Source organism: Metarhizium brunneum, chromosome 3 (assembly GCF_013426205.1).
Source record: "Metarhizium brunneum chromosome 3, complete sequence".
NCBI lineage: Eukaryota > Fungi > Ascomycota > Sordariomycetes > Hypocreales > Clavicipitaceae > Metarhizium > Metarhizium brunneum.
In genome coordinates, this window is record NC_089424.1 from 1,926,675 (window position 1) to 1,940,811 (window position 14,137).

General features: G+C 52.9%; 3 protein-coding genes across 3 annotated transcripts; all 3 read right to left on the reverse strand.

Moving 5' to 3' along the window:
- Nucleotides 1-775: 775 nt before the first annotated feature.
- Nucleotides 776-2,416, reverse strand: Kdm4d (Lysine-specific demethylase 4D; the record flags this gene model as incomplete). The annotated part of the gene is made up of 1 exon (XM_014688940.1): nucleotides 776-2,416. The coding sequence occupies one exon, from the start codon at nucleotides 2,414-2,416 to the stop codon at nucleotides 776-778; it is 1,641 nt and encodes a 546-aa protein (XP_014544426.1).
- A 1,842-nt stretch (nucleotides 2,417-4,258) lies between these two features.
- On the reverse strand, nucleotides 4,259-7,000 carry SPA2 (the record flags this gene model as incomplete). Its single annotated transcript, XM_014688941.1, has 3 exons — nucleotides 4,259-4,642; nucleotides 4,710-5,981; nucleotides 6,038-7,000. The coding sequence occupies 3 exons, from the start codon at nucleotides 6,998-7,000 to the stop codon at nucleotides 4,259-4,261; spliced, it is 2,619 nt and encodes an 872-aa protein (XP_014544427.1).
- Nucleotides 7,001-10,296: 3,296 nt separating this feature from the next.
- G6M90_00g058520 (uncharacterized protein) lies at nucleotides 10,297-13,669 on the reverse strand (the record flags this gene model as incomplete). Its single annotated transcript, XM_014688942.1, has 4 exons — nucleotides 10,297-11,428; nucleotides 11,495-11,777; nucleotides 11,837-12,726; nucleotides 12,783-13,669. The coding sequence occupies 4 exons, from the start codon at nucleotides 13,667-13,669 to the stop codon at nucleotides 10,297-10,299; spliced, it is 3,192 nt and encodes a 1,063-aa protein (XP_014544428.1).
- Nucleotides 13,670-14,137: the final 468 nt, after the last annotated feature.

The following is a 14,137-nucleotide window of genomic DNA, read 5'->3' on the forward strand; positions in this document are numbered from 1 at the left end:
CGACTGAACCCTGCTGGAAGAATGAAAGAAAAAGTGGCTTCAACGCTGTGCTGTCTACGATTGCATTAGGGAAGTAGTATAAGATGTAGGAAGAGATGCAAGAGGAAGATGGACAGCTGGCGGTGATCAATAGAGGTGAGAGAAAAGTCAATTGAATACGGAGTACGTCGTAGTCGAGGGTCAATTCGGAATGGAAGGCTCGGACATTTCGCGACAAGCAATTGGCCAGTGACACGCGACGGATTTTTTTTCCCTTCCCGCTTTTCCACATCACGTTCCCGTAGGATCCGCCGGTACTTCCTTTTAGCCGGCGCCGAGGCGGCATTCAAGTTCTCTACTTTATTCAACAAGATTTCTACTCCGCAGGTCCTTGGGTATTCTAGCTTTTCTCATGTACAGTACTAGTGAGCCAGTTCATTCCTTTATTGATAATTCAAGATTGAGTTTCAAGGGACGGCCCACAGCGACGTTGCCGCTCAATTTTTCCAGGCCCTTGCGTTAGGACGTCAAATTAGACATGATAGATCTAGTAGATGGTTTTGCGGGAAACAAAGGATAACATTTCTCCAATGGTGCCAACTGAGCTTTTCCCCACGACACCTACACTCATACACACGTGCATACATGCACCTTCCCAGATAATCAATACACCAACCCATCATAGCTACTCATCGAGTCATCGTACAGTTCCATCGCCGGGGTATACATATTTAGTCAGCCTTAATTGCCTCCTTGAACCACCCGTAACGCCCAATAAACGCCCAGAATCCCCCGTCTATTCACACACCTTGATTCGTTTCGGCTCGTGCGCTTCAAGCCCCTCCGAGAGTGGCCCCTGGCCGCCATCCATTTCTCCCTGTTCCCGTTTCTTGGACAAGTCGACAACAGGTATCGATAGCCCATCACCATAGGCAGCACAGAGATCCAGTCGTTGCTCGCCCTCCCCAAGAGGTCTCATGAAGGCCGCAGGGATGGCGGTGGCCAGCCTACAGCTCGCCTGACACGGCTGGTAAGAGTCGGTGGTCCATGCTGGATCCGCGTAGTTCTTGGCTTCAGCAATGGTGTACCCGCAGCTGAAGCCCTCGTGGTATGCGTCGGGCAGAATGACGATTGTTTCGCCGGGCCGTTGGTCCACAATCCTGTATGGTATGCCCAGCTTCTGCAGCTTATCGGGGAAGAAGAACTCGGCGCGGTGGCGCATAAACTGCGAACAGCCCAAGCCGCGGCCCAATGCCCTTTCTGCGACATCGACGTCTGTGGTGGGAATGACGATCCAGATTTTTCGGCCCTTGTAGAGGTGGTTTAATGATGCGAGGCGGAAATCCTCGGCGTGGATTTGGAACGTTGCGCCAAAGGCCGAGGCGGATTCGTACACATAGGGGGTGTGGATGCCGGGAATGACAGCCTTTGTATTATCGAGTTTGTCGCCCTTTAGTGGGTAGATTGGGCTCTTCTCTGGAACTCCTGCAAGACGCCTTTGGGTCTTGGTCCAGGCGGGCACGTCGACTCTGTATCTGATGTTGCGCAATTGTTTGTTTTGCTGCTTCCGGAAGAGATGCTTGAGGTTCTTCAGAAGTGCGTCAACAGGCTCGGAAAACCCTGTGCCGGACTGGGATGAAGATGCGAATACGCCTTCCGAGGGTACGGTGCTGACTTGCCAGAACGACGTTCGCCTCATCAGCTTGACCTTGTAGGCATTGGCCAGCAAATTCTGGGCTGGTTTCTCTGGCAGCTCCTCTTGCAGTGTTTCCGGTATAATGACCTTGAAGCAGCCGTCTCCCTCCGCACCAAGACTTTTGGCATAAGCCAAGACGGCAGGGAAGTCATCCCACTGTTCTTTGGTCGGTTGGAGGCGCAGGATTCGATGGCCATCGACTTGGTCGTAGTTGTGCTTGATATCCGGTGCAACGTCGGGCTCTTTGGGTTGGTCCCTGGGGTTGTCCATCCCGGCACCGTCCCTGGTGATAGGGATTTGTGGCACCGATGCCTCTGCCTCGGCGTCGTCGATAGTTGTGCTTCCAGTAGCTACGCTTTCGGTAGTTACTGGGCTTCTTTGAAGCTTGTTGATCGTGTCTTGCTCGCCCGACTTGACCTCGCTGTCTATTATACGACCCAAGTCGGATGCGGGACGGGCCACTGCCTCTTGCGCAACCTCGTCCGACGTAACAGCCGGTTCTTGGAGAATGGTCGTCGGTCCTTCTGACTGAGATGCATCGGCCGGTCGCTCGCCCGGCACACGGAAAATGTCATCGACTTGCTCGACAGGAGTCGTCTGTCGATGCGCATGGCCGATCGCAACCGCCGAAGGGCCGCGGATGTGCATGTTATCGACGTCCGTCGCCTCAGGCGGCGCTGGCACCACGGTCAGCGATGGCGATGCAGATGCGCCGCCACCGTGATGCCCATAGCCATCCATCTAGTATTCCCCTTGCAGTCGTATCGCAGCCTGGGTATGCACCGTACAGGTATGCACCGTAAAGGACGCTTCCAACAAAGGGCAAAACGCCAAGTTGCCGATGGTGAAGGGAAAAGCGAAGGTTGGGCGGGCAAGGCGCCAGACAGCGCCAGAACAAAGAGTCAAGATTTAAGAGTTAAGATTAAGCTTTGAGTCTTGACCGTGTTCCTGTCGTCTAATGACTTGTAGACCAATTGATGCCAGACGACGGTTCTCGGAATGACAATTCCAAAGGGATGCGAATAATCGTCTGGCTTTGCGCAAGGCACGGGTCAGTCAGAGGGTCGCCATGAAGCGATTCAAGACGGCCGTCGGAGTGTCCGATGATTGGCGCCGCCAGCCAAAAATGGCACAGCAGTCGCCAGGACGCTTGAGGGGGGACGAAGGAGACTTTCGGCTAGCTTAGTGGGCGGCTGCCACACGTACGAGTCGGTGTCGCAAGCGCAGCCATTCTCGAGGCGCACGAGTCGCAAGAGGAATCACATGAAGCTTCCAGATGGCCACTTCTGAGAGGCCTGCCACTCTGTCTCCTCTGTCTCTCCTGTCTACTAGTTTGTTGGAAACTCTGTTGCAACGTGGGGGCGGGGCAATGACTCGTCCATCAATCAAGTCCCCTGCATGAGCACACATGTGCAATTCTCTCCATACTCCGTACTAGTACTACTACTACTGCTGCTGCTACTGCTACTACTACCAGATACCCAAGTACTCAAGTACTTAGTATGTACGTACTTACCAAGAGCAGTTGACCCGCCTGCTCTGCTACATGTCTGGCTGGTAGCATTCAATCTTTTCTCTCTGCCTGCGTGAATCCACAGCCAAAAAGGGGAATGCCCCCTTCCCAGAGGCAAAGTCAACAAAGTCTCAATCGTCTGCCTTTATTGTTCGGTTGCTGGCCACCCTTCAATGGTCTCTTACATGCATGTCTCGCCAAGACCCTTCCTTCCCTGCTGGGATTCATGCCGCTTCCGGCCCACACATCAACCCTAACAGCATGGGAGCCTGCCCTGGTCAGTTCGTCTGGCCCCTGTCCGCCTGCCATCTGCCAGCCATCCGCCATCTCGCAGCACATGCACACTCAGATCCATCTCCACCTACGTAATTCCGCTGCACCCCCAAGACCCTTTCTTGTGCCGACTAACTTTATGCGACTCCGACATCCCGTCATTCCACAAAGCCTGGCCGCCCGAGACAGAAGACATCGATGCCAGCATCAGTCCATATATCCACGCCCGCCTCCTCGCAAGAAGTCATCGTGTGCACGTGCGTCAGTGCATGGCTAGCTACGTAACCTATTCTCCATTCAAGCCAGGTTCATAATATATTCATGGCCTGCACAAGCCAATGCTCTTCTTTCATACTACTCGAAGCAATCATCCCACACCAAGGCCCAACACCAACCCTGCTGTTATTTTTCTGTCTATACCCAACCTCGCCGGCCCTTAACCGCACTCAACAGTCCATGCGAGGATACTAGTTTTCCACCGGCTTCATTGTTTGTCCTCCTCCTCCTCCTCCTCCTCCTTCTCCTCTCATCAATATTTGACGCCCATGGGAAATAATTATAAACAAGCATTATACAATAACAGTCGCCTCGTATCAGACATTTACACTTGATGCACCAAGGGGTATCTCCTATTCGAACAAAGCCCCAAATCAGAGCTCAATCTTGATCATCATGCCAAACATTCCAGGTAGCCCCGCCTCCCCGTCATCTGCCTTCGACTTTTATATAATTTATTGAAGGCCATGTATCGTTTCATTCTTTTGACGTAACCATAATATTCGTGCCACTGCCGTGCATCAGGAAAATTCATCGACATCTCCAGATGAACTGAGCCCACCAATTCTCTGAACAAGTTCCTTGGTTTCACGGGCAATCTCAAATGCAATCGGAGGCAGTGTTTGTGTCCACGTTCGCCGCGGGTGGTCGTCCTGCCCGGCAGCGGACTGCGCCAGGTCTCGCCCTCTTTCATTGGCTTCCATAAGCCGGTCGCGAACTGCTGCCAGTCTGGTCGTCATGCTACCGTAGCCAGAGGACGTGGTTTCGCCCAGAATTTTGCCAACAATCGCATCAATCGTCAAAACTTCACTTGTGATTTGCCCCATTTCGGCATTTCCGCGCACGTAGCTGACAAGATTTTGTACATCCGAGACTAGGACAGCCGTTTGGTCATCTAAATAGACCTGGACCACCGTCAGCTGAGGCGTCGATGTGCAATCACAGGCCGCCATATGTGCCGTAGGAGTGTACCTTGAGATCATCGGCTCGACTGTCGTGATATCCGTTGGAACCCTTGACGAGGCCCATATAGCCTCCGCCGTTTACCATACCATTCAATCCATTTACAGGAAATGGGTCAACCGACTCTCTTGGGGAGCTGATCGGGCTGTATGCCGATGATTCAGCGCTTGCACGGGCACCCGCCCCACCCAGGCCTTGAAAAGGCGGCGGCGGCGGTAGGCTCTCCTGGTTTGAAGTCTGGGTAGTGCTTCCAGGTGAGAAGAAGCTAGCAGAGTCGACAGGAGTTATAATCCCGTCTTCTTCTTCCTCAAGCTCGCCAGGAGGTGTCGGTTTGATCTTGACAAGGCGAAGAAGCTCAACAACGGCTGCGGTGAGGTTAGAAGCAGCGGCATCCAATAGGGATACAGGAGATAATCCCGCTCCGGCTTCGTAGTTCCTGCAGGCGGTTATGAGAGCATTGGCTGTGGCTGCAACTCTCGACCTCAGCTTTCCCTGTCGCTGAATGTCGTCATCATGAGGTGTTGACTTGTCCAAGGCTTTCGTGATTTGACGCACGCTGACCACAACCCTGTTCATTGAATCAAGGGCCTTCTCGGGAGTTTCTTGGTGTGCGGCTTGGAGCAGTTCGTCAATGGAAATTTGGAATTGGGTGACAAGAAAATCCTTGATAACGCCATCGTCGGCAACAAATTCCTTGTGCCGTACGTGTTTTCCAGCGTCGTGTTCTAGGGACATGCCATGTGTTGAAGCCCGCAATCCGCCTTGCATTGTCTTGGAGCGAGCATAACGATTTCTCCAAAGGCGCACATCGCGTTCTAATTCCTCGTTTGCCTTTTCCAATTCGAGCTGGTTATCGTAAGTCGCAGCACTTTGCTGTGAAAGGACTCTCATCTCCTTGAGAAATTCTTGTGCTTCTCGGCGGACTTCCTCGTTTACTTGCTCCTGCTGTCGCAATGACTCTCGTAGCTCGTCGTTTTCTTGCTGCAGAGCGGAAACCGAGTTGATGGGGACTTTTTGTTCCTGTTCGGCTCGCATGCGGTCTAATTCTTCCTTCATCGACTTGTTCAGATCCTGGGCTTCAGCAAGTTTATTCTCAAGATCCAGCCTGAGATCTGCCCACTCCTCCTTTTCCAAGTTCGTCGCCGTAGCCCGCGAACGCTCGTTGTCGAGCGCGCTATTCATCTCATCTTCTTTCTTCTTCATAGCGTCTTCCATGTCAGCTAATTTGTCCTGGAGTTCTCTGATTTGATTCTGGTAGTCTTCCATGAGCTTCTTGTCCGCCTATATCTCAAGTCAGCTATACTTGGGGGTCCCATCACGTTAGAATGAAGTCTCACCTCTGAAGCTGACGCTGCTTCGTCATCTTCCTCCAACATGGTACTTTTGTTGGGAACAATGGTATTATTTTGATTAAGTTGTTTTGGCATCGGCCGTCCGTATTCGCCACTGGGTAAGTTAGGTGAAGGGGGGATATTATAGAGATCTGGAGCCGACGGCGCCCCACGAATTGAGCTGGCATCGGACGGCCTTCGCATGCGACTTTGACCTCTGGGAGGAAACATGCCATTAGCAGGAGTTCCAGTTCGGTTCATTGGACCACCGCGCATCGACATGGAGCTGCCTCCTCGAGGAATATCCCGCGCAATGAACGAAGGAAATCGTCTCTCCAACTCATGATATACGTCGGCGGCAAGATCTCGGAACCGTGGAGGGCCCAACGAGGAGAGTCGCTGGCGAGCTTGGTTTCTCTTTGGGTGAAATGTCTTTTCCGGCAAAAGGAATTGCGGAGGGCCGTTTGGCGCATTAGGTCCACCAGCCCTAGCCATTGCCTGCCGACGCATCAATTCGTCGAATACATCTGTACTGAGCTCGAAGAATTGTACCGAGGACAGGCGTAGTAGTTTATCGCGCGCCTTGTTTGGTTGTTGCCTCGCGTTGTTGTCCCTGGCATTCAGAAACGCCCTCAAGGCCATGTAATGTTCGCTCAGGACGGACTCGTCCAGTTCGCCGCCTCGCGTACCATTGCCGCCTCCATCGCTTCCTCCAAAGAGGTTCGTACCAGTGCTCGATCGGCCAACCGATGGCGGCGGTGAGGGACCTCCTGTACTCCGTGGCCCCGAAGGGAAGCCATTCATACTCATGGTTCCGATGGAGCCTCCCGAGTTAGGGGGAGACGCCAGGTTACCACGACCGTTGGGATAAGGACCGCCTTCTTCGCGAAAAGGGTATTTGGATAGTGACCACTCGCTTCCACCTACAGATATAGGAGATAGCGGCGCATTGCGGCCAACAGGGCTCATGGTCAAGAGAAGAAGGGTAGGGAGGGTGTTGCGCGAGGCAGGATTTTGGAGGCGCTGCGAAAGTGTCTTACACAAAGGAGACACCGCAAAGCACCGGTCACAAGCGGGCTCGTCTTGGAACACCAGGTCCCACAGTCACTGCCCCTGCTTGCTCGGGTCAGGGCAGCCTGTTTCCGGGGTCGCACGACGAGGTACCAAACTTATTCAAGGGAACACGGCGGACAGGATAATTGCAGCACCAGCAGACTGGTGTCGGTTGTTCCACGCAGTCAACTGAAGATGTTGGTGACGGCGAATACAACACGGCTGCCGGCAAGATAAAGATGTCAGTGTAGGAGAGAGAAAACACGGAGGAATGTTGAAGCCGGGAGCTTTACTAGACCAGGAAGTCGATGAACGGGGCGCCAGGGTCCGTCAGGGCAAGACACAGATCGCGTGTGCCTGTTGGTGGCTTCCTCTGGCTGCCTTCTGCCACTGCTATGAAAGTCTCGGTCGGCGGCAATGGGTTGACTCAATGGTACCAGACGGTTGTATTGAGACAGCAGCACGGAGACAACAGAGTTTACCCACAAGCTTGTAAATTGGCTGTTGCAAAGGGCATGCGCGGTCGCAGCTGGGTGACTGGGGCCTTGAAACGACAGTGCGGGAAGCAGGGATGAAGGCGACCACCAAGTCGTGACCGCCAATTCGCAGCCCTCTATGGAGTGCTTAAAGTTTCCCTAGCCTTGAAAGTCCCTCCAACCTTGGCTTCCAGGGGAAGCGCCAGAACGGAGTCAAAAAAGGGGGCGGGTGCAATGTGAACGCGTGCTTGCAACCCGACAACAGGCGGGCTGGTAACCGACCGGAAATGAGCCTGCTTCCCTGACAGGAAGTCGCATGTATTAATATCGATTGGCAATTTTACAGTATGCCGGTCCGCCCGGGGGGGGGTTCAGGTTTTCGAGAATTGACGGCTGAATCAACGTGAGCCGAGGATGTTGAATGAAAAAGAAGAGCGTGTGATCCGGCTGTCTGGTGGTGATTACGACAGAAATCGATGATGAAGAAAGTCATGAAGGGGGGAAACAATGCCTTTCGGATTAGGAGAAAGTTGAACCTATTGTATTAAATCGGAGAGACGAGAGTCGGGCAGCATAAAGGGCATGAAGGCGGCAGCGCACGGCCTGGCACCAGTAATTGGGCCTGGAGCCTGGTGATGGTAGAGACGACGGCCAAGATAGAAATATGTGATTGGTTCCTCTTTGTGAGGGAGGAACGGCTGGTGGTCCTTCTCCATGGGGCGCTCGCCGTTCTCCAAGGGATTGCAGCCACTCAATGAGGGCATGGATCACTCTGCAGCTTTGTTGCTGTGCAATATTCATCCCTCTCTCCCTTTTCCAAAATTGTGACCCTTCGAAGCTATGGAGTCTGCTTCGGTTCCTCATACTAAGGCTCTCCCGTCACCCTCGTGAGTGTTTGCTCTCTGCTAGACTAGACTGTTGACAAAACCCCGGCCAACACCAAACCACTCACGGCTTCGGTAGCTTCCTGTTCCTGAACCTCCAGTCTCCTCTTCCGCACTGGGCAGCTGGAGCGCCAAGGTGGATCGTGGGCTTGGGCTAAATCTCCAGGGTGGACACGAAGGCGCAGGCTCCCGGCCTGATTGGGGCACCGTTTGAGTATTTTGGCTGCTTGCCGCTGGGATCTAACCTGGGGACGCTCAGTACGGAGTACGCCACGGTGCCCTTTGGACGAACAATCCTAGCCCTGACGACAGCTTCTGGGCATTGAGCGAGGGCGCCTCGAGGTACATACGGAGTACTACTTGGTTGGTCAACTTGCCATCTGGGGCAATGGCGGCGTGAAAGAGCCCGTCGTCTTACTGACTTGTGTTTGGCGTGCCGCACAAACTCGCCATCTGCCGGCCTCCAATTGGTTCAGTCGTCTGCAGGAGAGTCTTGATACGTTAAGCTCCGTGTTTGACTTCGGAAACAGAGTATCAGTCTCAAAGTCGTCCCATCTTCATCCAAGACTCGATCGATCCAGTCGTGAATTCGATGTGATGTCTACCTAGGTAGGCAAGGGATGTGGTCACGTCCCTGGAACAGCTCGGTAGGGCTCAAGTTGCATACCTACCATCAAAGCCCGTTACAGAGGACGAATGTTTTGGCTTTTTGGAGTCGCCTGGCGTGAAATACTCCGCGTTGTCAAATGAGGCAACAGGTTGGCATCACGAAACGTTGATCCACATGAGACTCCCAAAGACGGGGTGGCATTACACCGTCTCATAGGCATCTGGTCCATGTAGCATAAGTCTAAAGTGGTTTGCTCACGGTTCTTTCTCTGAAAAACTAAACTTTCTAGTTGCTCCATTACATCGACAACACAGCCTGCCAAGGGGCTCTGAAGGAACCCGTCTTTTGGTCTTGGCAATCTTCAGCTGTGCCGGGCCTCGCAGGGGAGCGGTTTTCTAGCCACACAAAGCCCCTTGCGGATAAAATATTAATTTACTCCGTACCGACGCTCATTTTGACACCCAACCAAGCTGCTCGAAGCCATGGGACATCCCTGCTTCGAGCTGATGCCATTTGGACCCCGGCCACGGAAATCCCCATTTTCATATCCAAGTTGCCGTGGGCTACGGATAGCGCCTGGAATTGCTATTCGATGTCTTTTAGATGCCAGCATCTTGAGGACGTCTGGATGCAGGAAATGCTTGTCAGGCTCGCTGTGCCGTTCGAAGCAAGGTTTCATTCACCAAGGCACATCCCATCAGCCTGTTGCCGGATGAACTGGCCCAAGAAACACACCGCAACATTGTCTTTTGCTCATTGGCTACGACATTTCATTGCCCTAATACTAATGGCAAAGCGAGGCGGTTCTGAAGGCTATGCCCTGTGCTTGGTATCTCGGCCGGGCAATTTCCATAGAACCATATGCAAGCAACATTTACACTCCCAAGAGCGGCATCGTGGAGAAACTGGTGGCGTAGAAGACAAACAAGCTATTCGCCAAGCTTTTGCGGAACGGGAGGCCCGTACGATCTTGGCGTTCATGAGATCCTCCTACCCTGTTCTCCTATCGCATCCAGTCGGAACCAGATATATGTGGCACCCGAGATGCCGTGACATTGTCACATTGCACCCGAGAGTTCTGTAGGTCACACAACTCTAGAGACATTTGTGGAACGCAAATCATGTGTTTGTATTAAGAGCTGCATGTCGGAATTGCAACGCAAACTACTCCGTATCGCTTTACTTATCTAACGTGAGGCAGGTTCGATTGGTGAGTGGCTATTTTGGCCTCATGCCGGTTGCTCAAGTAGCCGAAGCAGCAGCACTGTGCTCTGATATTGGCTTCTCGGCGGCGAGGTTCTCTGTGTCATCCTCGAGATCAACGTGCCCGTTGCCAGAGGTAACGGAGGAGCCAAAGTCCACGATACTTACTAATCTACCCACGACACGCGCCAAAGCCTCGAGTTCGTCGCACACCAGCGCCCCGCACACTTGTGTTAAGAGGTAGACGCGAAGTTTCGTGGTCATCGGGTCGTTTACTCTGGAGCTGCCGAAGCTGCCGCCTCTGGCACCGCCGACTTCGCCTCTTCGGGATCGACGGTCACTCCTGATGTATCGCTGGACGGTGCGATCATGTCGTTCGCGGAGATCTATTATCCTCAAGGCCAAATTTCCGTGCTTGTCCGAATACAAGTGGGAGCGCATTGAGTTACCGTCCCCTCTTGATGCCCCCTTGGCGCCAATTTCCGACTGCAGCATTCGATCTTTTGCTGGCCCGTAATGTCGAGGCATTGGAATGAAAGGCGGCAATCTCTGACCCGAAAGCAATGCGTTTGACAACATAGTCAGTGTTGAGAGGACCATATGATGTGTTAGTTCTATTTGTTGCAGAACTTTCACGTTTGGCTGCCTCCCATGTTTACACGCCGCTTCGGCCTCGGCATCGGAAGCTCCCGCTGCCTGTTGTTCAGTACTATCATTGTCGGTGTAGGTCTGCTCTGTCAATGATGCGGATGCTAAAACGTAGCTCATGAGCATCAGATATCCCGTGATGCGAGTGTTGCGCTCAAACATCTCTTCGTACGCATCGGTTGGAAAACTGCCGCCTATGCTGGGCTCCCATCGTTGCCACATGATATGGGATTCGATAGAGGAATTCAGACGCATGACTTTACCAAAAATCTTGCGGCGAACTTTCACGAGGCGGCAGGCGGCTGCCGTCTCTGAATCGCCTGTCCCAGCTCCCTCCTCGAGTTGCGCTTCCATTGTCGAACTTAGCACACTGAAGTAATTGCCAAGTAAGTACATGACGGCTGACAAATCCCGTCTGAGCCAAGTCCGGTCTGTCAAGGCGCAAGGGAAAAACGTCCAAAAGAAAGCAACGAGGCTTCCTCCAGCGATGACGGCGAGCCGGTAGGGGCCTAGCAGGTATATTCTACCAACTGTTGCATTAGCCATGTGGCCATATTGTCAGTAGCATAGACCGCGAGGGAGAGCTTACGGATAATACGGCTGCCCTGAACGAGTGGCTACAGCTTCGCCGAGCGTTCTCACCTGTAGCTCATAGCCCACAATGACAAGCTGAGTCGTAACTGTGATTATGACGGGAGCTGCAAGCCGGGGAAATTTGATGAAGTAGTATTCGACAAAGATGAATAACCAAAGGAATACAATGATGCCGGGCGTCTTTTGGTCTGGAATATACCATATGGCGAGTGACGAAACCATAGCTAGAAATGTGCCGCCCACTCGACAGAAGAAGCCGAAAATAGACTGGCCAGAGGCTGTGAAAGCTGTAAGTTTCAAAAACTCAAAACCCGGAGAGGGCAGATATGGGACGTACTGATTGTCATGCCCAGAGTGATTGTGAGCATGGCCCATAACAATCTCTGCTCTTGGAAGAAGCTTTGGGTCTTCTCCAGGAAGGCCAATATGCTTACCGACATGGCGGCACAGGCGACTCTAAATCCAAAGGCGGATTCCCTGGATCCCAGGACGTTGGAGACCTTGCATAGTCCAACTCCAATGTGCTGCCAGGTTCCAGCGGGAGGAAGACGCTCGGGATTCTTCTTTTCCCAGTAGCCATCTCCGTAATAGTCGTCATTAGTTTCCAGGACGTCGGAGTTCTGCGTTGAAACCGACTCCCTTTTTCGCACGATACTTTTCAGCCATCTCCACAGCAGATGTCTGGAAGGAAGTATCAGCTGTTTGTGCCTCATTGTGCCATCGCCAACCTTTTTGTCGGCAAAGACTACGAGGCCTTGGATTGCCTCGCCTGCAGCAAGCATCAGCTGCTCCAAGTACAGACTCGCCGAGAGCTGGGGCTGATTGTTCGCAAGGGCATCGTCTTCAGCCATCGACAGCCGCTCGCAAAGCCAAGTTCGGAGGCCGCTACCTATTTGCGTATATATATCGCCGATCTTGGTGTTGACGACGACACCAAAGCGTTTGTCTCCTGGGTAGATCTGGCCACCGCGTCCCTCAATATCGACATTACCATGGCTGTTTCCACTTTGTGTCATCTTCTGCGACTTCTTCGACTTGGGGAGGATCTCCAGGCAGATACCGGCATGTTCGAGACCCTGGTCGATTGGCTCTGCGAGGAGCTGGAAAGACGTGTGTATTTTTTCAGCAATTTGATTCTGTACTTGTGTCTCTGAACTTCTATCCTCGCTCTGCCCATTGGGTTTGTCATCTCCCTTCAAGATTCTCATGCTCGTGCTCATCGACACTCTGCTGCTGTGAGCTGCGTTTGAAAGCTCCGAGTAGGGAACACGGGAAAAACTCACAACGGAATTGTGATGTTATACATGAGAGTGAATATATCCGCCAGATCAGTGGCGTTGAGTTTTCCCCAAGCCATATCTCTCTTTGCAAAGACCATATCGCCATATAACTTGCCAGCCAGGCGGCGAATCTCCACGACCGTCTCAGACAGACAAGTGGCTGTCGTTGCAACTCCGCGATCGACTTTGCCTCTTGCCGTTACCTTTTTCCTCGACTGCGATTTCTTCCTTTCACGCGGGACGTCTTGTTTCCCCTTATGATTCGAAATCGTCTCTGTGGTGCGCTCCTCTGTTCGTGCCAAGGCGGCAAGATGGTCGCCTTGTAGGCGCACCATCTTTCTCAACAAGCCGATCAGCTGTCTTAATTCGCCCATCACAATCATGCGGCTGCCAAAAGGGAAGATGAAGAAACAGACTCCCGCAGCCAACCCCATTCCAAATAAATTAGCCAACAGCAACTCCCTGACAAAGTGCGTAGCTCCCATCGTCGTGCCGATGGTAGGGCCTGCGGTCAGGCTCGTATTGACCAAGATGCTATAGATGACAACGGGTAGATTGAAGGAAGGCATCTTGGCCCGTATGAGGTTCGCGATCCAGATATTAAAGAACAGCCACACGGCGCAGACGGCCGACTGGGATGAATTATACGGCAGCGGCATGCTTACCTCTCCCTGCGCAGAGGATGGAGAGGAGGTATGGAGGCGCGCTTGGACGGAAGACCAGACTGCCAGGAGGGACATGGCAGATGCAATGCATATGAAGAGCACGTTTAGGACCAAGGTCTGGGTGAACTTGTCTCGGGGCAGGATCGCGACGGCGAGGACGGATATGATGGGTATGAGATAGCCCTGCGTGGTGAAGTAGGAAGATATCGCGGTCGACTGGTACATGGCTATACCGACGAGAGGGGGGATAGAGCCTCTGTTGGAAAGCGATATTATTAACTATGAGAGTGCTTGAGAAGAGAGGCAGCATTCGGCTTCTAACTTGAGCATTATTATCAAGGTGGGCAGATCCAGCCCGGCCCTGGCTAACACGCGTCGCAACATGGTTGGAGTGGCGGCATGCTGCTCTTGGGCCGTATCATCATCAATCGTGCGTGCTTCCCGTCTCTTAGATGACGAGATGGGATTGTTCGGCTGGTGGTTTGGGCTTGCCATGGGTCAAGGATGTCCCGCGAGCGTTGGTAGCATGCGTCTGGTGTTTTGCTGCCGTTCCGTTCCTCGTCGGCACGAGAGCTGAGATGTCGGAGCAAGATATGGCCACGGGGGCCACGCCTAGAGAAACCGCATGCGCCAAATCCCTAGATGCGGACATTGGCATGCACATATCGCTCGCTTGCTATTCGCAAGTTGTAT